This window comes from Chlorocebus sabaeus, chromosome 11, assembly GCF_047675955.1.
Source record: "Chlorocebus sabaeus isolate Y175 chromosome 11, mChlSab1.0.hap1, whole genome shotgun sequence".
In the NCBI taxonomy this organism is placed as follows: domain Eukaryota; kingdom Metazoa; phylum Chordata; class Mammalia; order Primates; family Cercopithecidae; genus Chlorocebus; species Chlorocebus sabaeus.
Genome location: NC_132914.1, coordinates 47,280,716 through 47,304,276, shown reverse-complemented (window position 1 = coordinate 47,304,276; position 23,561 = coordinate 47,280,716). Strand labels below are relative to the sequence as shown.

Sequence of the window (23,561 nt, the reverse complement as noted above, 5' to 3'; positions counted from 1 at the left end):
CACTGGGAGGCAGATCACACAAGGCCTTGTAGGCCACCGTAAGGACCTCTGTTCACCTGGAATGCAATGGGAGCCATTGCAGAATTCTGAGCAGAGAAGTGACATCATCTGTCCTTCAATTCAAGAGCATCCTCTGGCTGCAACCATGAGCACAGACTGGGAGCAGAGAGCAGGGAGACCAGCTGGAAGCTGTTTCAATTTCCATCCTATTCAGAAAGCCTAGTCATGAAGGCCAGACGTGGTGGCTCATGCCTATAATCCTAGCACTTTGGGAGGCCGCAGTGGGTGGATCACCTGAGGTCGAGTTTGAGACCAGCCTGGTCAACATGGTGAAACTCTGTCTCTACTAAAAAAACACAAAAATTAGTCGGGCATAGTGGCAGGCACCTGTAATCCCAGATGCTTGGGAGGCTGAGGCAGGAAAATCGCTTGAACTTGGGAAGCGGAGATTCAAGTGAGCTGAGATCACATCATTGCACTCCAGCCAGAGAGACAACAGTGAGACTCCGTCTCAAAAGAAAAAAAAAAAAAGCTTAGTCAATGAGCTCAGATGGCCCTTCCACCACGAAGCTTCCACTAATCCTCCCTAAGCCTCCCCTTCTCCTGGGGGCTCTCCTGCCTTTGTGTGTGGATCTCTTCCAGCATTGGTCCATCTTGCCTTTGTTCTGGGATTATTGGTGAGCCTGTCCTCAACCCCACTAGACCTGAAACTCTTTAAGAAGGATGCCCAGTTGCTCTCACAGGTGTATCTTCCCCTCTACCCAGACCCTCGAAGGGCCATGAACACAGTAGAAACCAAGTCAAGCTCTCCCTAAGGAGTAAGTGCTCCCACTCCTCCTTGCCTGCCTCTGAGGCTTCTTCCGGGCTGTGTTTCTGCCTGGAGCGCCACAATCGTTGTATTAAATGCTTAGCCACCATGACAGCCCTAGTGCCTTCTGTGAGCTGCATGTCACCGTCCCTCAGCACAGCCAGGTTTACAGGACACAGCTTGTCACCGGTCCATAAGGCAGCCTGTCAGCGCTGGCAGGAAGCACACACAAACCAGTGAGTTTGCACAGCCAGTGGCCTCTCTGGAGGCTCCTGGGGGCAATTAAATGAGTAAGTTTTCATTTATTGATTCCTTAAACATTTATTGAGCACCTACTGTGGTGCCATGATCTGTATTAGGCAGCAGGGGCACGGAAGTGAGTAAAACTCATTTCCCAGGAGCCTACTGCAAACACAGGGTGCTGACTGGATGCAAAGCACTGGCACAGTTACAGAAATACATTCAAGTATTGTCCTGAACTCTCAAGGACTCACAATCCAGCCACCACTCCTTCAGCAATTGTACTGTGCCAAGTGCTGGAGTTGGCGCTGAAAACAGAGGGGTCATGGCAAGCCTCGCGGGGTGATGCTTGAGTAGAGACTTAAAAGGTGGAGAAGCAAGCCATGGGGGAATGGCGACATTGGGACAGACTCCCCTCACACTCCAGTGTGGAGAAAGAGTAGTAATCGGTAGGGAGCTAGTGTGTGAACGCAAGACAAAGTGCAACGGAGAACGGGGAAGACATCCACGGCAGTGAAGGTCTGGGGAGGCCTTTGGGGCTAAGTGGGATCTCCATGAAATGTGGAAGGATGGGTGGAACTATCGCAGGGGGCGGCGGGGCAGGAAATCCAAGGGAAGACGACACTGTAAGCACAGAGCATGTTCATGTGGCAGCAAGCGGCCAGTGTGGCTGTAGTTCCACACCATATGTTATAGGAGATAAGACCAGCTGGGACTGGATGTGGATGGGCTTGAAGGCCAACCAGAGGATGCTCCTCTGTAGGCAGTGGAGAGCCACTGATGGCAGCGTGGAGAATTGAGAGAATGGAGACAGGGAGAACAAGGAGAGGAGCAGTTGTGGAGGTGTGCGCGACAGTCAGGTAAAGAACCAGTTACAACTGTAGTCACTCACTCATGCCCTTGCTTGTCCACAGACATAGTTATTATACACAAAACTTCGTGCTCCATTCAAGGTGGGATAAGACAGATGGGGAGAAAACAAAGAAAAATAAAACCCAGTTTATGTGGAGGATTTTAAATCAAGGGAGAGACAGACACCAGTAAAACCCAAGCACACTCTTCCTTAAGGTCTGTGATATGATGCTATTCTTGGTTTCCCACCCACGTTCCCCACACTCCTCCAGCTCCTGCAGATTTTCCTTCTCTTCTGCCTGTGTTCCCTAGGGGCTGCTCCAGTGCCTGGACTCTCCTCTCATGCCATAGGACATCCCAAGATGACTTCAGATTGCCCTGTTGCCTCAAATATCAGCTGTACAATGAAGATTCCCAAATCCATCCCCAATTCCAGTCTCTCCTCTGAGTCATAGAGCTGTATACGCAAACGCTCAACTGCACATTCCAACTGGCTGCCCACTGGCCCTTCCAACTTGATCAATGCAAATGAAACTCATCACGTTTCCTTCTCACCCCCAACCCCTGTGGCTCCACTTGTGCCTCTGGTCTCATTGTGTATCTGCCAGCCTCATCCACTGCCAAAGCCTGAACCGGGCATCCCAGGTGCCTGAGCTCCTGCACCCATTCATGCAATCTCTCACCAAGCCCTGTCATCGTCTACATCTTTTGTGTCTTCCCCTCAGTGACTACCCTAAATCGGGCCACCAACTAATCTCCCTGGCTTCTGTTTTACTCTTTCAATCTATGCTCCATACTAAGCCAGAGACATCTAAGATGCAGGTCTGATTCCACACTTCTGCTTAAAAATTCATTAATGGCTCTTCATTCTTCTTAGGATAAAGTTCAATCATGGCCTATAAAGATTTTTGTGACAGCTCTTCAGCCTGGTTATATGATATTCTATTGTATGCATGTGCAATGATTTATTTAATTAGTCCTCTAGTGAGAGATGTGTGAGGTGGTTTTTGCTAAACTTGCTAGTATGAACAATGCTCCAGTTGATAACTGTTTTCTTTTTTTTTTTCTTTTTAAGAGAGGTGGTCTCCCTTTGTCCCATGCTGGAGTGCAGTGGCGTGATCATAGCTCACTGCTGCCTTGAACTCCTGGGCTCAAGAGATCCTCCCACCTCAGCCTCCCAAGTGGCTGGGACTACAGCACCCAGCTAATTTTTTAATTTTCATTTTTTTTTGTAAAGGTGAGGTCTTGCCACTTTGCTCAGGCTGGTCTTGAACTCCTGGGCTCAAGCAATCCTACCACCTTGGCCTCCCTAAGTGCTAGGATTACAGGTGTGAGCCACCACACATGGCTGATAATTTTATATGTAATTTATTTTGCATATGTGAAAGTACACTGGATCAGAAATTCTACGCATTTGTAATTCTGACAAGTCTTAATGAATTACAGTTCTAACAGCAACACGAGAGTGCGTATTACCCTACAACCATGCCAAGGCTAAGTGTCCAACATCTAGATTTTTTGCCAATCTGTGGGTGAAAAATTATACTAAATGTAGTTTCAATTGTCTTGTGAGTGAGGCTGAGTATTTTTTCGTGTTTAAGAGACATTTATCTTTCCATTAACCATCCCATTTTCTTATTGAATTTGTTATTTTTCATATTGATTTGTAGAGATTTTTTACATATTAAGCAAATTAGCCCCTCTGACTATGATATGGGTTGCAAATATTTTCCCTACTTTGCCATTTGTCTTTGTTTATGTTTTTTGCTCTGTAGAAATTATAGATTTTTATGTTGACAGAATTTGTCTTTTTTTAAGCTAAGAGAAAATGTGTGCCATTCTGGAAAATACTTTCTCTACAGCGACATTATAAATTTGTGGTTTTACTCTGTTATATTTATTTATTTGGAAATGGAGCCTCACTCTGTCATCCAGGCTGGAGTGCAGTTGTACAATCTCAGCTCACTGAAACCTCTGTCTCCCAAGTTCAAGCCATCCTCCTGCCTCAGCCTCCCGAGTAGCTGGGATTACAGGTACCCACCTGGTTAATTTTTTGTATGTTTAGTAGAGACGGGGTTTCACTATGTTGGCCAGGCTGGTCTCAAACTCCTGACCTTGAGTGATCTGCCTGCCTCGGCCTCCCAAAGTGCTGGGGTTACAGGCATGAGCCACCAAGCCTGGCCTTTTACATTTGCTTAAACATAATTGTTTCATACGGATTTATTTTAGTGTAAGAACTGAAAAGAGGGCCAGGTGCGGTGGCTTACGCTTGTAATCTCAGCACTTTGGGAGGCTGAGACGGGCAGATCACGAGGTCAGGAGATCAAGACCACCCTGGCTAACATGGTGAAATCCTGTCTCTACTAAAAACACAAAAATTAGCTGGGCGCGGTGGCTGGCACCTGTAGTCCCAGCTACACGGGAGGCTGAGGCAGGAGAATGGCATGAACCCGGGAGGCGGAGCTTGCAGTGAGTGGAGATTGCACCACTACACTCCAGCCTGGGTGACAGAGCGAGACTCTGTCTCAAAAAACAAAAAAAGAACTGAAAAGAGATACCACATTATTTTTCTCCAGGTGACTACACAATTGTCTCATTGCTACTTACTGTATCATCCATTTTTCCCTACTGACAGACAACGCCATCTTTATCATTTACTAAACTTTTTAATGCCTGAAGTCTATTTCTGGACTATTATGTTATTTTTTATTTATTTATTTTTGAAATGGAGTCTCAGTCTATCATGCAGGGTGGAGGGGCAGTGGTGTGATCTCAGCTCACTGTAACCTCCACCTCCCAGGTTCAAGTGATTATCCTGCCTCAGCCTTCTGAGTAGCTGGGATTACAGGTGCACACCACCACGCCAGGCTAATTTTTGTATTTTTAGTAGGGACAGGGTTTCGCCATGTTGTCCAGGCTGGTCTTGAACTCCTGGCCTCAGGTTATCTGCCCAACTCGGCTCCCACGGTGCTTGGATTATAGGCATGAACCACCACTCCCGGCCTATTATGTTCTCTTGATCAAAATGCTTATGTGTGTGCTAGTATTCTCTGGATTTTACTATTTTAACTATTGTTTTAATATGTGGTATAGCACTTCTCCTCTCATTAACCTTACTTTTCAAAATGTTCTCGTGGCTATTCTTTTTGTTTTGTTTTGGTTGGTTGTTTTTCATTCTGGGGATGCTACTGAAGCAACATGGTTATCCCTGATGCAAAAATTTCCATATGAATTTATATTCAGGTTGTGTACTCTGTTGGTATTTTTATTAGATCTGTGTTAAATTTATGGATTAATTTATGGAGAGCTGACATCTTTATAATAGTGAGTCTTTCCACCCAAAAATAGAATATGCCTTCCCATTTATTCAGACTTCCTTTGGTGGCATTTTAGTTTTGGGTACTGATATGGTGTGGCTCTGTGTCCCCACCCAAATCTCATCTTGAATGGTAATCCCCATAATCCCCACATGTCCAGGCAGGGACCTGGTGGGAGGTGATTGGATCACGGGGGCAGTTTCCCCCATGCTGTTCTCATAATAGTGACTTTTCACGAGGTCTGATGGTTATGTAAATGTTCCTCCTTCACACTCATTCTCTCTTCACCTTGTGAAGAAGTTGCCTGCTTCCCCTCCCCTTCTGCCATGAATGTAAGTTTCCTGAGGCCTCCCCAGCCATGAGGAGCTGTGAGTCAATTAAACCTCTTTCCTTTATAAATTACCAGTCTCTGGTATTATCTTTATAGCAGCGTGAAAACAGATTAATGCAGGTACCTAGATCTAGCACATTTATTGCGCTTGGTTTACTGTGTTGTTGCTGTTGCAAACAATACAATCTATTCTCTTATATTGTCAAACAGGCAGTTTTTAAAAAATACTCATTTCTACCCATTCGCCTAAAATATCTTACTTGTGTTAGTTTTTCAGTTGATATCCTTGGATTTTTCATGTAGGCTATCATATCATAAATATTTTAACTCTTCTAGTTTTTATATCTCATTTCTTTTCTCTTCTTTAATTACGTAGGCCAGTACTTCCAAAGGAAAATTAAATAAAAAGAGTCATAGGGGCCATCCTTGTAACACACCTAATTAATGAGAATAATCCAGATTTCTTCAGTAAGCATGATTCTGGCTTTTGGAGTAAAATGTGTTTATTTTATCATGTTACAGAAGCTGGAGGTTTCATACAGTTTTATCTGTGATTTACTAACCTAGGGGATTGATATCTCAGAGGGTTTCAATCTGTGTTTGAGAATCTTCCCTTGCAGATAGTTTCTCTTCCCTTACAGAAACAAACAAACAAACAAACAAACAAAAAACACAGTATACAGATCTCAAGTACAGTGTATGCTGACTTAAATTGCATTGCGAATCCCAAGGTAACTTAGTATTGGTCAACAGCTTTATTTGATTTGACTCCCTAGGAAGATAAAATACTTGAGCCAACAGCAGCAAGATCCTGTGTCCTCTGACTGGGTCCCAGGAGGTAGCAGCCCTAGGTAAGAGAGCAACTAGTCCTGCTCTAGTGGACAAGAGTGGGGAGGGGCTGTGCTATCAAAGTCTGGGTCCTAGAGTCAGACCACCTGGCAGGAGGCACTCAGACCTAAGCCCTAAGAGCAGTAACAACAGCTAACATTTTTTGAACACTTGCTATACACCACCTGTTTGTTTCAGTAGTAAGTGATTTACTCCTCACAACCATTCTAATGAAGTGGGGACTATTATTTCCCCACGGATGATGAAACTGAGGCACAATAATGTAACTTGCTCAAAGTCATAAGCTGATAGGTGATAGAGGCAGTTTCAAACCACGTACTATGACTCCAGAGCCTATGTTGTTTTTGACTGTTTAGTTCCACGTACTCGCAGAGCCCATATTTTTGGAGGTTTTTTTTTTTTTTTTTTTTTTTGAGACAGGGTCTCACTTTGTCCCCCAGGCTGGAGTGCAGTGGTGCGATCATGGCTCACTGTAGCCTTGACCTCTACAGGCTCAAGCGGTCCTCCTACCTCAGCCTCCCAAATAGCTGGAACCACAGATGTGTGTCACCATACCCGGCTAATTTTTGTATTTTTGGTAGAGAAGGGGTTTTGCCATGTTGCCCAGCCTGGTCTCGAACTCCTGAGGTCAAGTGATCTGCCCGCCTCGGCCTCCCAAAGTGCTGGGATTACAGGCGTGAGCCACCGCGCCCGGCCAGAGCCTATGTTCTTAACCACTGTGTTCTAATCCCCCAGAAGATGAAGCCTGGGGCACTGAGCAAAGATCCAGAAGGAACCTGAATGTGGCCTCCATTGTAAACCACATCAACCCCGGGGAAAGAGTGCCTATGAAAGACTACTCTAGAGCAGGGGTCCCCAACATGTACTAGTCTGTGGCCTGTTAGGAACTGGGCTGCACAGCAAGAGGTGAGCAGCAGACAAGTGAGCATTACCACCTGAGCTCTGTGCTCCGCCGCCTGTCAGATCAGCAGTGGCATTAGATTCTTATAGGAGGGAGAACCCTGTTGTGAACTACACACGCGAGTGATCTAGGTCACACGCTCCTTATGAGAATCTAATGCCTGATGATCTGAGATGGAATAGTTTCATCCTGAAACCATGTTCCCCAACCCCCCATCTGTGGAAAAATTGTCTTCCACAAAACCAGTCCCTGTGCTAAAATGCTTGGGGACCACTGTTCTAGAGCCAGGGAGAGTTAACTGGAAGCTGGATGATGGGTGCCACTGCTAGCTTTTCTCCTTATCCACATTCTTCTTTTGGTTAATTTTTTTGCCCCTCTTCCTCTGCCTTGCCCTAAATGTTGGCATGCCCCAAGAAATGGTCTTGGGCCCTCCTCATTCTCTTATGCACACTCTCTTCCTACGCATCCACATCCAGATCTTCCTGATGATGATTCCCCAGTGGATATCTCCAGTCCAGGCCTCTTCCCTGATCCAACTAATGTGCCCACCTCTCTACTCTACAGCACCACTAAGATGCCTTACAGGCACCTCAAACTTAACATGTCTAAAACAGAACTTTTTGTTTCTGCCCCTGTACAAACCTGCTCCTCCCACAGACTTCTTCTCTGCAGTCAATTTACGTAAGATACTTACTGAATAAATATTTATTAAGCACCTACTATAGCAGTGAACAAGAGACAAAAACCCTGCCTTCCTAAAGCTTACATTCCACTACTGGAAAACTTACAGTAAACAGAAAAAAATAAGTAAACTATATCATACATTAGAAGATAATAAGGGCTAAGGAGAAGGGTTAAGGATAAAGCCAAGAAGAAGTACAGTGCACAGGGGATAAGGACTGAAATTTTTGAAAGAGCAAGTGAGAAGAGCAGGAGGTGAAGTCAGAGAAGCAACAGCGGCTGGGCCATGAGCTTTTATCCTGAGGAAGATGGAGGACTTTGAACAGAAGCAGGATGTGAGTAGATTGCCAGTGTAATAGGAATACCCCAGCTGCTGTGAATAAACTAAAGAAGGGCAGTAAGGATGAAAGCTGGGAGACCAGTTAGGGAACTCTTGCTATATTCCAGGTAACAGATAATGGATAATGGGGAGTTGGACCAGCAGACCATGGAAAACTGCTAAGATAGGGTCACATTCTGGATATATTCTGAAGCAGGGGGTTCTACCATCCACCCAGGTTCTTAGGTCAAAAATCTCAGTTCCATCCTTGATTCTTCCTTTTCCCTCATATCCCATATCCAATCCATCAGCAACTCCTTGGAGTTTTATTTCCAAAATGTAACACAGTCACAGTTCCTGTCCATCTTCACCACCCCCACATGCCCACCTGGGTTTACCACCTGGGTTTACCTCTCACCTAGATCACTGCAATACCCTTTTACCTGATCTCTCTGCTTCCTCTTTTGCCCCCTGCAATCTATTCTTCACAAGCAGCCAGAGGGATCATTTTCAAACTTAAATCGTATCATAGGATGCCCTTGCTTGTGATCCTTTAAGAGCTTTGCAATGAACTAAGAATAAAGACCAAAATCCATACTGAGAACTACATGGGCTGGCATGGGCTGCCCTCTGATGACTTCTCTGTTCTCAACTCTTTCCCTCTTTTTATTGATCGCCCTGCTCCAGCCACATCAGGCTCCTTCCTGTTCCTCAAACTCACCAAACTCCTTCCAGTTTTGGAACCACAGCTATCCCCTCTGATGGGGTCAGTGTACCCCACCTCATTGCATGACTGGTCACCTATCGACTATCAAATCTCAGCTCAGTCATCACCTCTTCATAGAAGACCATCCTGAGAATTTTCATCTAGTATAGATACTATACTATATATAACTAACTATAGCTAGTATAGTCTACCACACTGTGTAAACAGAAAACTCACAATCTTGAGCAGAAAGCTGCCCTTTAGAAATCACTGCATCCATACCACAAGGGTGCCCAGGTTTCTTTTTCTCCAGTAGTAGGGAGGATTGAGGACCAGAGGGGAAGTTTGAGTTTCCAGGCACCAAAAAGGAGATGATGGGGACCACCACCTTTCCCTAGTGACACCTTGGGGGAAGGAATTACCTCAGGCAGCTGGAAGCCAAGAGTTTTCCTTTCTCCTTTCTCACTCAAGAAGTTGTGACTCAGTGCAGTGGCTCACGCCTGTAATCCAGCACTTTGGGAGGCTGAGGCAGGTGGATCATTTGAGGCCAGGAGTTCAAGATGAGCCTGGCCAACATGGCGAAATCCCGTCTCTACTAAAAATACAAAAATTAGCCAGGCGTGACGGTGGGCACCTGTAATCCCAGCTACTTGTAAGGCTGAGGCAGGAGAATCAATTGAACCCAGGAGGTGGAGGTTGCAGTGAGCCAAGACTGTACCACTGTACTCCAGCCTGAGTGACAGAGTGAGACTCTGCCTCAAAATCAATCAACCAATAAAAAGAAGTTGTGTAGAACCTATTTTTTTTTTTCATTGTAAAATATGGCCGGGCGCAGTGGCTCACGCCTGTAATCCCAGCACTTTTGGAGGCTGAGGTGGGTGGAACATTTGAGGTCAGGAGTTTGAGACCACCCTGGCCAACATAGTGAAACCCCATCTCTAAAAACACAAAAAGTATCCAGGCATGGTGGCACATGCCTGCAATCCAGCTACTCGGGAGGCAGAGGCAGGAGAATCGCTTGAACCCGGGAGGTGTAAGTTGCAGCGAGCCGAGATCGTGCCACTGCACTCCAGCCTGAGCGACAGAGGAAGGCTCTGTCTCAAAAAAATAAAATTTAAAAACCATGTATAAAAAAGTTGGAAAATAATTTTTTAAAAAATTACTACTACTAACACTTGGACATATGTGAACATTCTGGTGCATTTCCTTCAACTGTCTTTTCCTTTGTATGTTTTTAATAGTTATCATTTCATATATATTTAATAATTTTTTTTGTTTTTGAGACGGAGTCTTGCTTTGTTGCCCAGGCTGGAGTGCAGTGGCCGGATCTCAGCTCACTGCAAGCTCTGCCTCCCGGGTTCACACCATTCTCCTGCCTCAGCCTCTTGAGTAGCTGGGACTATAGGCGCCCGCCACCTCGCCCAGCTAGTTTTTTGTATTTTTTAGTAGAGACAGGGTTTCACCGTGTTAGCCAGGATGGTCTCAATCTCCTGACCTCGTGATCCGCTCGTCTCGGCCTCCCAAAGTGCTGGGATTACAGGCTTGAGCCACCGTGCCCGGCCTTTATATTTAATAATATTAATATTATTAATGTTCGATGTAATCACTTTTTTTTTTTTTTTTTTTTGAGACGGAGTCTCGCTCTGTCGCCCAGGCTGGAGTGCAGTGGCCGGATCTCAGCTCACTGTAAGCTCCGCCTCCCGGGTTTATGCCATTCTCCTGCCTCAGCCTCCCGAGTAGCTGGGACTACAGGCGCCTGCCACCTCGCCCGGCTAGTTTTTTGAATTTTTTTTGGTAGAGACGGGGTTTCACCGTGTGAGCCAGGCTGGTCTCGATCTCCTGACCTCGTGATCCGCCCGTCTCAGCCTCCCAAAGTGCTGGGATTACAGGCTTGAGCCACCGCGCCCGGCGATGTAATCACTTTTTATAAAAATTATTTCAGGCTGGGTGCTGTGGCTCACGCCTGTAATACCAGCACTTTGGGAGGCCGAGGCAGGCTGATCATGAGGTCAGGAGTTCAAGACCAGGCTGGCCAACATGGTAAAAACCTGTCTCTACAAAAAAACCCAAAAATTAGCTGAGCATGGTAGCGCGTGCCTGTAATCCTAGCTACTTGGGAGGCTGAGGCAGGAGAACTGCTTGAACCGAGACCCGGGAGGCAGAGCTTGCAGCGAGCCGAGATTGTGCCACTGCACTCCAGCCTGGGCTATGAAGCGAGATTCTGTCTCAAAAAAAAAAAAAAAAAAAAAAAAAAAAATCATTGGTTTTCTGATATTTTCACAAGTTTACATAACATATTTAATCAAGTGCCTGTTAAAAAATAAAACTCACAATCTTTCACGAGAGTTAAAATAAGCACGTACTCATTAAGCAAGTCCACAGAACAGTAAATGAGGTGGGTACTCTTGAAGCAGAGGACTGTCGTATACTGTCAGGGCCAAAACGGCCAGTCTCTCATTTGGGACACTTGAATTCTCTGGCAATGTCCATGTGATGTGTGCTTGACACTTCTGATGGGCAGTTTTGGAACTGAATCTTTCTTATTCCGAGCTGAAGTATGTCTCTCTGTAACTGCTACACTTGAGTACCTCGCAAAGGGAGCATAAAACAAATAGAACTCCTCTTTTAGAGAACAGTCTTTCTAGTTTTCCAGGGCATCTCTGACAGCCCCAAATTCCCAATTTTTCCGACAGGCTCGTTGTCCCATCCCAAGATTCCTTCCAAGGCACTCTCCTCTGAAGGTGCTTCCATTGGTTTTCTCTCTTACCTCCCGGCGACCACAAGTGGCCCCAGCCGTCCAGGTGGGTCCGGCTGATGGGACCAAGCGGACACCACTCCTCGCAGAGTCTTTTTCTGCTTAGTAAAGCGACCCATGATCCTCCATCCGCTCCTCAGAGACTCCCTGCACTTTCTGTCCGCCACATCTCCCTGTTTACATTATCTCCCCGACTAGTGCTAGCAGGCGAGCCTGACAGAAGTTTCTCTAAAGGCGCTGGAGGAGTCAAACAGTGCATAACGTCCTGCGCAACCCTTAGACTCCTATACCTCGCGTGAATTTGGAAGTCGAAATCCAGTCCGCGGTCCCGCTCTTCCCGCGTCGCCTCAATTAGCCCCGCTCGGTCTCGCCCTAAGTCTCGCCTTTCCCTTTAACTGGCCCCTCAAGCCAGGCTACCTCCTCGGTGCCTATAATCCCTAACGTTTCCCTATATGCTGTCCCAACTAGGAAAGCCTTTACTTTCCGCTATTAGTAAAATATTTAAACCTTCGGTAAAATGGCCACGCCCCTGGCCACGCCCCCTTCACACACGTTGCCAAGACGAACCGGAAGAGGTTGCCAGCCCCTGGTTCGTAAACCGGAAGTAGACGTACCTCACGGAAGCCGGCTTTGGCCCTGCGGCTGCTACCGTCGCCGCGGAGAAATTGTTGGATCTGGCAGTCTAGGAATGGTGAGACCTCGCGGTTCGCCTCTGAGGGTTCTTAGAGGAGTTGGGGGTGAAATGGAGTTTTCCAGAGTGCCGACGGGGACGACCCCCCAAAGTTTGGGGCCACGCCCCGGTGGCGCCCCGAAAAGCTGCGCATGCGTGGGCCGGACCGGGTTAGAATCTGGCTCGAGGTGTTACGCATGCGCAAAGTCATGGAGCTCGCGGGGTGAGACTGGGCTTGCGAGTTTACCCCCACCTCTCCAGCCACCAGCCTGTGGGTCTCAAACCAAGGCTACTTGGTGCTCTGCTTTGAGTTGCAGAGGTGACTTTATCAGTGCTCTTACCCCGAGTTCTTGAGACAGACCTGGACCAATCCCCCACCTTGGATGTGCACTCGTGGGAGAACGAGGGGCGGAGGGCCAGGGAAGCGGGCACAGACCCTACCTCAGTTTGCCGGCAAGCTCGGGCCCCTTCGCCCTCTCCTCAGATGTCAAGATTCTCAGTCGTAGCCTGTGGAGCGGAGAGCGACAGGCTCACCTGGGGGCAGAGCTAGGAGCCACCCTGGTTAGAAGAAGTGGGAACTCACGAGAGGAACGCCCCGAGAAAGTCCAGTACCTGGGTTCTCCAGGGGTTGTTGGGGCGCAGGGAGGTTGATAATCACGCACTTCCCAAACAGTGGTTTTTGGTTTTAACGAGATGGTATCTCATGCAAATACCACTTTTAAGTCTTCAGTAAAAACCCCAAATGAAAAAAAAAAACCCAACGAGATGGACTGTTTGGAGTTTTGTCTCCCTTTCTTTTTTTCCTGCTTTGGCCTGGGAGGGGAAGGCTGGTGCTGCTGAGCTGAGTGGACAGCTGAAGTAAAGAAAAAGTGGACCGAGGAATCCCCTGTCTCTTGCTAGTTTATAGTCAAGGCGCATAACCTAGGAGATACCAGTAGAATTAGAGGGTCCATGAACCCTCTAAAATAATATGTGTTTGCACACTTTTCTGGAGTCCATAGCTGTTATCATACTCTGAAAGGTGCCAGTGACCTTCACAAGATTAATGTCTAAGATTATTATTGGCAGAGTGGGGCCTTATGCCTCTTTCCTCTCCTTGTATCTTCCCTAGCTTAAGGGACCCTGGGGGACTTGAGCCAGTATAAGGAAGTGAGGCTGGCCAGTTGGAAATCTGAGCCTCAGGGAGCCTCATTTCTCCTTTGCAGAATCTCCTCTCAGCCTTTAAGCTCACCTGGTCAGAATCCTTGGATGAGCCTGTGGGATCCTTCCTCCTAGCCCTGTGGTTTGGAACCAGTGGCTTTGGGACTGTAAGAGGATGGACAAAGGTAGTATGAGGCCGGGACAGCTCCCCAAATGCTCGGGCGCCAAGGTCTGCTGATTCCACCCTGTGCCTGGCACGTGTGTCTTTCGGTCCTGGCTAGGCCTTGCCACCTCCCCCTGGGCCAGCACCACCCATGTACCTGTCGGCAGAGCCACAATTGACTGACTTGCTGTTGAGCTGCTGCTCTTTAGCATGGCTGCATTTTGATGGCAGAGGGAGCAGTTATGCCCAGAGCCCAGCGTGTCGGCATCACCAGTCTGACCTGAGCACCATGTGCTGCACGACATGACACGTGGCACCGGGGGAACTGCCCAGCGTGGAAGGTCTGGGCCAGGTCTGAGCCCAGATGGGATCTGGATGGCCAAGGAACGCTACCTTAAAACCTCAAGTGTCAAGGAGGCAGGGGAGGGGCCAAGAGGGCTGGCAGGGCAAGGGGGCTGAGGAGGGGTCCCATTTGCAGAGGCTCTAGGATCTGAGGAGGCCCGAATCCACCATTTCTCTCTTTGTAGATTCTCAGGGGCTGCTAGATTCATCCCTGATGGCATCAGGCACTGCCAGCCGCTCAGAGGATGAGGAGTCACTGGCAGGGCAGAAGCGAGCCTCCTCCCAGGCCTTGGGCACCATCCCTAAACGGAGAAGCTCTTCCAGGTAGTAAGGGTTCGGAGGGCCAGGAACTGGGAAAGGGTAGAAGGTCTATGGCGTTAAGTGCCACATGCCTCCACCTCTGTTGGGAATGGCTGCGTGAGCCCCCCTGGAGCCTTATATTGGCAGAGCCTTGTGCTTTTCCTGTCCCTGCTAAATCCTTCCTTGTGGGACTGAGGGCGGGGGGGGAGATCTTAGGTCTCTGACGTGAAGTCTTTGTGATGTGATCCCCTGTCATCTCAGAGGGCTGGAGTGTAGCAGTTCCATGGCCGCTGAGCTGGACTGTGGCGTAAAGTGAAAGCAGGCTGGAGCAGTTAGCACCTTACTGGGCACCTGCTCTCTTTTATGGGCTGGGTGTGTGTGAATGGGTACCAGGGTGGGGTAAGGAGTGTTCACTGGGCAGGCCCTTTACAGGTTCATCAAGAGGAAGAAGTTTGATGATGAGCTGGTGGAGAGCAGCCTGGCAAAGTCTTCTACCCGGGCGAAGGGGGCCAGTGGGGTGGAACCAGGGCGCTGTTCAGGGAGTGAACCCTCCTCCAGTGAGAAGAAGAAGGTGAGGAATTGGGAGACTTAGGGGATGGGAGGTAGTGCCAGATTTCATGTTTCCCCAGAACCTTTGCCAGCTGCCAGGAGCCCTGCAGAGCAGGCTGGTGAGAGGACCAAGCTGCCCTAGCCCTCATCTCAGATGCCTCTCTCCTGGGAACCCACCTCTCTCTACTCCCCATTTTTTGTTGCAGCCCCCACCCCCAACCCTGCTATTGCATCCTGTATCACATTCCGTGTGGGAGGCATGGAGCATGCATCTATTCTGGGAGCAGACAGCCTGTTCCCAGCACTGCAGAGTGTAAAAATAACCCCCAGGTGGCATTGCTCTGGCCCTAGACACTGCACCAGCAAGAGTGATTTCCCGGTATCCTCCCCACCCACCTTTCACTCTGGGGTCGGGGGTACCGCCAGCAAAGAGAAGACCCCATATGGTCAAGGACTATATAGAAGTAACTTGGTGGGAGGGGGTGGGTATTAGAAAGCTGAGCTCCTTTCCTGTACTTCCTTTTGTGGGCTGGAGTTGGTGCTGAGGCTGGGGCTGGGGCTGCCGCTGCCGCTGCCACGGAGTATGTGAAACTCTAGTCATGAAGCGCCAGCTGACTGGATGCTGGTTTTGAGCTCGGTTTATTCCTGTTCTCTGCCCAGGTATCCAAAGCCCCCAGCACTCCTGTGCCACCCAGCCCAGCCCCAGCCCCTGGACTCACCAAGCGTGTAAAGAAGAGTAAACAGCCACTTCAGGTGACCAAGGATCTGGGCCGCTGGAAGCCTGCAGATGACCTCCTGCTCATAAATGCTGTGTTGCAGGTAGTGCTCCTGCCATACGCTTAGTGTCTCCCTTCTCCCCAGCCTCCAGTTCGCACCCCAAAATTAGCCCAGCAGGGCCCTGTGGGTGGCAAAGAAGGGTTCTTCCCAGCTCCAAGGCTGGAGCAAATCCCTCTGGGGCCTTGCAGACCAACGACCTGACCTCCGTCCACCTGGGCGTGAAGTTCAGCTGCCGCTTCACCCTTCGGGAAGTCCAGGAGCGCTGGTACGCCCTGCTCTATGATCCTGTCATCTCCAAGTGAGTGGGAGCTGGTTCCAGCAGTGGGGAGGTACTGGGGACACCAGAATTTGGGTCCTGGAGCAGAGGGAGTTGTACCAGGGCCCCAGGAGGGGTCTGGGAGTCAGGACTCCTGGAGGCTCCTTGGGGGTGATACTGAGGCCTGAGAGGTTTCAAAGAGAAGTTTCTTTCTGTCTCCAAGCAAGGGAGTCTGAAGGCAGAGGGAATAGCATGGGGGAGAAGACTAAAATGAGTGCCCGGAGTGCACTGTGTGTGTTGTGGCTTTGGGCAGGTCACTTCCAACCTTCCCACATTGACCTCCTACAGTTTCATTCTAATAAAAGAACACCAAGCCCACTTCTAGCTCCAGTAGCCACAGGCTTCCAAATAAACTCATGTACACATGGCAGCACACATTTCCTCCTCCTCAGTCACTTAATGTCTTCAGGGCTTGGTTGGATGCTTAACACCCATCATCTCCACAGACCCTGGCACCACTTAAGTTGTAGCCGCAGTTCTGATAGGAAATGGACTGGGCTGAGCTTGGAAAGAGGTGGTGGTAGGCAGTGGCTAGGGGGTGACAGCTTTGGCCAAGTAAGGAGGAAGAACTTGGAGGGAGCAGCAGCTGGTCCGAGGCTCAGCGTCAGGAAGGACTGGATGTGAAGGGGACATAGGGGCCTCCGTTTTGTGAGTTGGCTGTTCATTCACTTGACAAACCTGTGAAGCCACAGGTTATCTGCTAAGCCTTAGGCCCTTTCTAATGAGGGCCTGGCCTCTAGGTTCTGGATCTCAAAAGCCTGTAGCTTTGGGGGAAATAGTAGGAACCACAGATTGCTAGACACCTTTCCTTCAGCCCTCCCCTCTGTATCTTTCTGTGTCCAGGTTGGCCTGTCAGGCCATGAGGCAGCTGCACCCAGAGGCTATTGCAGCCATCCAGAGCAAGGCCCTGTTCAGCAAGGCTGAGGAGCAGCTGTTGAGCAAAGTGGGATCGGTAAGGCTGAGGGCTGGGAAAGTGGAGGATCAGGGCGCAGGGAGAGCTGGACCACCTAGAAAACCACTGATGTGGAGAGCTCCCCACCCACTGTCTGGATGTGTGCATATGCACATGCATGCACATCGGCAGGGGCCTTTGTGACAGGGGCCTTAGGAAGAGCCAAGCCTGACTCCCTGGGTGACTAGTTTGCTTCTTCCAGTTCCTGGGGGGTGCTGAGGTGGGAGGTAGAGATGGTAAGGCAGAGGCATGTGTGAAAAAGCCCAGATGGCTAGAGAATGTTTCTTGCCCTCCAGACCAGCCAGCCCACCTTAGAGACCTTCCAGGACCTGCTGCATAGACACCCCGATGCCTTCTACCTGGCCCGTACCGCGAAGGCCCTGCAGGCCCACTGGCAGCTCATGAAGCAGTATTACCTGCTGGAGGACCAGACAGGTAACGCCCCAGGAGCTGGCAGAATGGGGGTGTGTGCACGTGCATGTGTGTGTCTGAAGTACTCGACACAGCTGCCTTCAGGTGCCCTGTAACAGATTCCTCAGTGACCCCAGTGTCTTGTTCACCTCACATTGCAACAAAACCTACTCTTTTCCAGAGAAAGTGGCTGGGATGGTCTTCAGCATCATCATAAGAGTAGCCAACATAGCCGGGCGCGGTGGCTCAAGCCTGTAATCCCAGCACTTTGGGAGGCTGAGACGGGTGGATCACGAGGTTAGGAGATCGAGACCATCCTGGCTAACACGGTGAAACCCCGTCTCTACTAAAAAATACAAAAAATTAGCCGGGCGAGGTGGCGGGCGCCTGTAGTCCCAGCTACTCGGGAGGCTGAGGCAGGAGAATGGCGTGAACCCGGGAGGCGGAGCTTACAGTGAGCTGAGATCCGGTCACTGCACTCCAGCCTGGGCGACAGAGAGAGACTCTGCCTCAAAAAAAAAAAAAAGAGTAGCCAACATTGCCTGGAATCTTGGGCAAAAGGTCCAAATAGCAGAGTTATCTACCACTTCTTTTGTTTTTTCATGACACACTTTATCCTCACATAAATAACACATTAATTGTTATGGATAACATTCAAACATGAGCAAAATAAAGTCCTCTTCCCTGCCCACCCTTCACTTTGTTTTCCACCCTAGAGGTAATAACCACTTTTTCTGAGCTTTTCTGCTCTTTGCCTCTCTCCGTTCTTCATTCTGTCTTCCTTCTTCCTCTTTTCTTCCTACTAGGCTGTCAGTGCTGTCAAGGTGCCCTCAGGCGATTCATAAATCCCCACTGGGACTTCACACCCAGTCCATCTGTCTCCCTTTCCCCAAGGGCCACACTGCTCCCTGCTTCCTCTTGCCCCAGCAGCACAGCACTCCCTCTCCCAGTGACAGGGGGTAAGAAAACAGTGTGATTAAACTAGAGGAACTCCCCAGTGAGGTCTGTAATTCAGGTTCTGATTTCCATAGTACAAGCACATTCTCACTTTCTAAAAGTACTGCCCGTTGCCCTCTACATAGTTTTTCACACAGTTCAAACATGAAACTTCTTTGGTACCCATCACCTTACTACCAGGGCCCTGCAGCTTCTGCTTAGGAAAAAGTATTCCTGCAGGAGCATTTTAGGAAATCTCATCAGAGGGAGGCCCCATCTTCCATTCCTAAGGACCTCTGATTTTAGTGGCCCAGGGGGCAGCCCTCTTTATTCCTGCAGCTTCCAAAATTCTGCCTCTTCCTCAGACTCAGATATCACAGAATGCCCACAGAGAGAACAGATACTGACTGGATAACTTTTCTTTTTACTGCTAAAGCTAGTTCCTTTGTCACTATTTTGAAAGTTTTGCCGGACGCGGTGGCTCATGCCTGTAATCCCAGCACTTTGGGAGGCCGAGGTGAGTGGATCACGAGGTCAGGAGATCCAGACCAGCCTGACCAACATGGTGCAACCCCACCTCTACTAAAAATACAAAAATTAGCCAGGCCTGGTGGCGCACACCTGTAATTCCAGCTACTCAGGAAGCTGAGGCAGGAGAATTGCTGGACCCGGGAGGCAGAGATTGCAGTGAGCCAAGATCACGCCACTGCACTCCAGCTTGGATGACAGAGTGAGACTCCGTCTCAAAAAAAAAAGAAAGTTATTTTGTGCGAATTTATTTGTTAACTAAAAGCCTTATCGTGAAAGTTTTATTCCTTCCTTCAAGAGTTTTGTATATGGGGATTTGATTTATCCTTTGCCATTGAGAGCTAGGAGACCCTAGGAACAGGCAGGACACATTGCTTAGCTGTCAAGTCAGCTGAACATGAGATTCGTGGAACTTGAGGCAACTCTGATGGGGAGGGACTTGATGGAGTGACTGCCTCATTTCCCCCCGTACGGTCTCACCTCGGCGGGAGGAAGAGGAGCATCTGTGGCCCCCCACACACTCCCCCCTCACTTCTTCAGTTGACAGTTGCATGGCCACTAGCTGCTACAGAGCACACCCTTCAGTCCTGGGAACGGCTGGCCTAAAGACAGAGGTTTTCAGATTTGGGGAGCCTTAATCCCTTTAATTTTTTTTTTTTTTTTTTTTTTTTGAGACGGAGTCTCGCTCTGCTGCCCAGGCTGGAATGCAGTGGCCGGATCTCAGCTCACTGCAAGCTCCGCCTCCTGGGTTTACGCCATTCTCCTGCCTCAGCCTCCCTAGTAGCTGGGACTACGGGCGCCCGCCACGTCGCCCGGTTAGTTTTTTGTATTTTTTAGTAGAGACGGGGTTTCACCATGTTAGCCAGGATGGTCTCGATCTCCTGACCTCGTGATCCGCCTGTCTCGGCCTCCCAAAGTGCTGGGATTACAGGCTTGAGCCACCGCGCCCGGCCTTTTTTTTTTTTTTTTTTTAAGAGACAGGGTCTTGCCATGTTGCTCAGCTGGACTTGAATTCTCAGCTCAAGAGATCTTGCCTCATGCTCCGAGTAGCTAGGTCTGTGGGCACACACTTCCTTTCACATTTTGGCCAGAAAAACAAAGACTTTCATGAAATAGTATTTATCCTGAGCATATCTGATGGGCTCTGATGCTCACTATCCTATTCCATTTCATTTTTTGAAAAAAATGAAACTAACTTCATGACCCATTAGCAGGTCATGACCCCAGATCAAGAGACATTGGCTTAAGGTGGGGCGGCGCCCACCAGCACATACTTTCTCAGTGGAACTTGGCTGGCAGGTGCCTCCCAGCCCCTCACAGCGTGGCAAGAAATGCTGGAGATCATATGATGTGATGGAAGGAGAGGTTGAGATTTCGAATCGATAGAGCAGGATCTAAATCCTGGCTCCATCCCAAACTAGGGTCACATAGTTTAACCCCGCTCCTGTGTCTGTTTCCTCATCTGTAAAATGCAGCTAATGATAGTGCCTCCCCAGCTTAGTTCAAGGCTGTGTAATCAAAGCCCTTTGCGCACCGAGAAGCCCATACAAAAGGTCAACTTTAATTTCTTTCCCTTTCTAGAACCACCTCTACGCTCAGCTAAGCCTAAAGATGCTTTGTGCCAAATTAGAGCCCAGCCTAATCTGGTATGGGCGCCCTTGCTGGTGCTGGGCTCTCCACCCGGCGCAGTCTGCAGCTGCACTTGGCTTAGTGGTCCGCTCAGCATCATGGGGTTCAGCAGGACCCTTGGTGCTCACGCTTCCTCTGTCCTTTGTTCAGTGCAGCCGCTGCCCAAAGGGGACCAAGTGCTGAACTTTTCTGATGCGGAGGACCTGATTGATGACAGTAAGCTCAAGTGAGTGGTTGGAGACACAGGAAGGGGTGGAGAGAGCCGAGTCCCTCTTGTCGGGTAGAGCGCCCCAGGCTGCCCAACCCCAGCCCTTGGGCTCCTGTTGGTGCTTGGCCCCTCTGGCTGAGCCCCCTCCCCTCCCACTGGGGCCTTCTTAGGCTCCGCTGCTTTACCCTTATCCCCAGCCCAACCCCAGAGAAGGAAGCTGGGCCAAGGCCTAATAATACCGCCTTCCAGGCCACTTGGCTAAAGGGGCTCTGGAATGCCCTAATGAGCCAAGTAGCAGGCAAGCTGAAAGTGGACCTAAATCTTCCTTCTCTTCTTGCCCCTCAGGGACATGCGAGATGAGGTCCTGGAACATGGTAAGTGTGGCCTGATGGGGCAGTGAGGGGATGGAAGCGCCTGCCAGTATCAAGAGGAGCAGTACAAGGTGCTGGTGGCCTCAGAGCGTCCCTCCTTACCACCTCACCTCACCCCAGAGCTGATGGTGGCTGACCGGCGCCAGAAGCGAGAGATTCGGCAGCTGGAACAGGAATTGCATAAGTGGCAGGTGCTAGTGGACAGCATCACAGGTGAGGAGGCCCGGGCACCAGAAGGCAACCTTGCCCTGGTTCCTTGTCTTCCATTCTGGCCCTCAGGGGTAGGCTCTTCCAAACCCCCTCTTCCCCTAGGCATGAGCTCTCCGGACTTCGACAACCAGACACTGGCAGTGCTGCGGGGCCGCATGGTGCGGTACCTGATGCGCTCACGTGAGGTGAGGCAGGCCCATCCCCACCCTTCCTACGCGTGCTTCCTCTGTCAGTGCCTTTCTCTGTGTAGTCCTTGGTTTCTCATCTTCTCTGGCCTGCATAGACCTACTCCCCCAATTCTTCAGGTCCCAGCCCTCACCTGCCCCATTTCCCCAGATCACCCTGGGCAGAGCAACCAAGGATAACCAGATTGATGTGGACCTGTCTCTGGAGGGTCCAGCCTGGAAGATCTCCCGGAAACAAGGTATCCCCCACCTGCTGCCCCAGCAGGAAGCAGTGTGAGGATGTCCCTCCCAGCCTCTCGCTGTCCTTTCTAGCCCTGGGGCTTGATGTCCATGGGGACCCTCGTGAACTACCTGAGGCGGGGGTTCCTTGGTGTCTGCAGGAAGCAGAGCTGGTCCATGGAGGCTCCTGGTGCTCTCTGGCCTCTCCCCATCCCATCAGTCCCTCCCAATCCCATCATCCCTTTTTCCTTTCTGCTTCCACAGGTGTCATCAAGCTGAAGAACAACGGTGATTTCTTCATTGCCAATGAGGGTCGACGGCCCATCTACATCGATGGACGGCCAGTGCTGTGTGGCTCCAAATGGCGCCTCAGCAACAACTCTGTGGTGGAGGTGAGCTGGGGAGGAGGCAGGAAGGCCAGGATGAGACCTAGGCATGGTGAGCCAGTACACAAGCCTGACCCCACCTCTGTCTCCCACCCAGATCGCCAGCCTGCGATTCGTCTTCCTCATCAACCAGGACCTCATTGCCCTCATCCGGGCCGAGGCTGCCAAGATCACACCACAGTGAGGAGTGGTGGCAGGACTCGTGGGCCCTCTCCGGCCTGTTTCGCCTGCCACTCCAGCCCCCTTGAGCTGGGAACTCAAGCTCCTGGAAAAACCTGCCCAGATTGGGCAGTGGGAGGCTCAGCTGCGGGCCATTAATTTGAGCCTTTGAAGGAGGATAGGTCTGGCCGTTGTGAAGCCAGCAGAGGCTGAGAACCTCGGGCTTCCCTAGAGCCAGAGCCCCTCCCGCTCTTCCTCTCTTTAAAAACAACCCTACCCCACATTGCCACCTTCACTCCCGTGTCTCCAGCAGATTAGCCTCAGACTCTTCCTTTATTGTTTTTCTTTTGTAAATAAAAAGCAACAGGTTCCAAAGTAGTTTCTTTTATTATTATTTTTTTTAATATAAAAATTTGGGACAGGTAGAGGCAGGGGCACATGCAGGGGATGGCAAAGCCCTTCCTTGTCCTCAGGTCTCTGCCCCCAGCCTGCAGAGGGAGACCGGGAGGTCGGAGGAGCAGGCTGAGGAGGGGCCTGCCCCAGGGCTCCAGCCCACCCTCTCTGAGAGTCAGGAGCCAGGCCCTCCTTTGCTTCCAGGCTCCCTGCCCTGAGCCAGCGGGCCACATGGAGTCCATGGGGTGGCCGCCACCCTGTCTTCACTCTGAGGTTGGGCTGAACAGCAGATGGCAGCACGCCTGGCAACACTGAGTTCTAGGGCTGGTACTCAGACCCCTGTGCCTTCTTCCTGGGTCCACTGGACTGTGCCAGAGCCGTGGCAGCCAATAAGCACCATCTCCAGGCTGTGGGGGTCCCAGGGCAAGGCCAGGCCCCCCGACACTGGCGGGGGCTCTCCAGTGCTGGTAGCCTCAGCCTGGCTCACAGGCTCTGGGGGCCCAGTCCTAGCCCCTTCCTCAGGAGGAGGAGGTGAGGCAGGGGTGCTGGGCTCAGAGCAGAGGTCTCCTGAGGCAGGGGGCTCTGAGTCTGAGGTGGAGGTCCAGAAAGCTGTGGCTCGAGGCCAGGGGGAGCTCTGAGATGCTGGGGGACCCCAGGGCCAGGGTGCCATGAGGGGAGGAGGCCCCGGACGAGGGTGGGGCCAAGTCCCACTCAAGACAGAGCCAGCTGGGGGCTGCAGGCAGTAGGAGGATGCCCCAGTGTCCACACACAGAGGCTGCAGAAGCCCGGAGGCGCTGGCTGGGCATGGCCCCTCTCCTGAGGCCCGAGGGCATGGACCCTCCCTATGGGGTGCCAGGACAAGCTGCACAGCCTGGCGAAGTGACTGTAGTCCTTCCCGCATCTGCAACACCTGTTCTGACAGCTCCATCACCTTCGGGGGAGGGAGGAGGTGAGGTCA

At 50.3% G+C, this 23,561-nt stretch overlaps 2 protein-coding genes across 6 annotated transcripts in view; one reads left to right on the top strand and one right to left on the bottom strand.

Moving 5' to 3' along the window:
* Window positions 1-12,344: 12,344 nt before the first annotated feature.
* On the top strand, window positions 12,345-22,588 carry MCRS1 (microspherule protein 1). 4 transcript variants are annotated; one of them, XM_008003147.3, is made up of 15 exons: window positions 12,345-12,450; window positions 13,635-13,754; window positions 14,260-14,398; window positions 14,807-14,945; window positions 15,584-15,742; window positions 15,889-15,998; window positions 16,860-16,968; window positions 17,265-17,403; window positions 20,623-20,698; window positions 21,026-21,054; window positions 21,172-21,264; window positions 21,364-21,446; window positions 21,598-21,685; window positions 21,930-22,057; window positions 22,149-22,588. In XM_008003147.3, the coding sequence occupies exons 2-15, from the start codon at window positions 13,745-13,747 to the stop codon at window positions 22,233-22,235; spliced, it is 1,389 nt and encodes a 462-aa protein (XP_008001338.1). In that variant the 5' UTR covers window positions 12,345-12,450; window positions 13,635-13,744; the 3' UTR covers window positions 22,236-22,588. The 4 variants fall into 4 exon arrangements, with proteins under 4 accessions (XP_008001338.1, XP_072876812.1, XP_072876811.1 ...); XM_073020711.1 differs by having other exon boundaries at window positions 13,635-14,084; window positions 15,889-15,965; XM_073020710.1 differs by having other exon boundaries at window positions 13,635-14,084.
* The window catches only part of KCNH3 (potassium voltage-gated channel subfamily H member 3), a 19,315-nt gene continuing 18,332 nt past the window's right edge, over window positions 22,579-23,561 (bottom strand). For both annotated transcript variants that reach the window (XM_008003150.3, XM_037997172.2), the window contains one exon: window positions 22,579-23,534. In XM_008003150.3, the coding sequence (XP_008001341.2) occupies window positions 22,935-23,534 (600 nt within the window). In that variant the 3' untranslated portion in view covers window positions 22,579-22,934. The remainder of the gene's footprint in view (window positions 23,535-23,561) is intronic.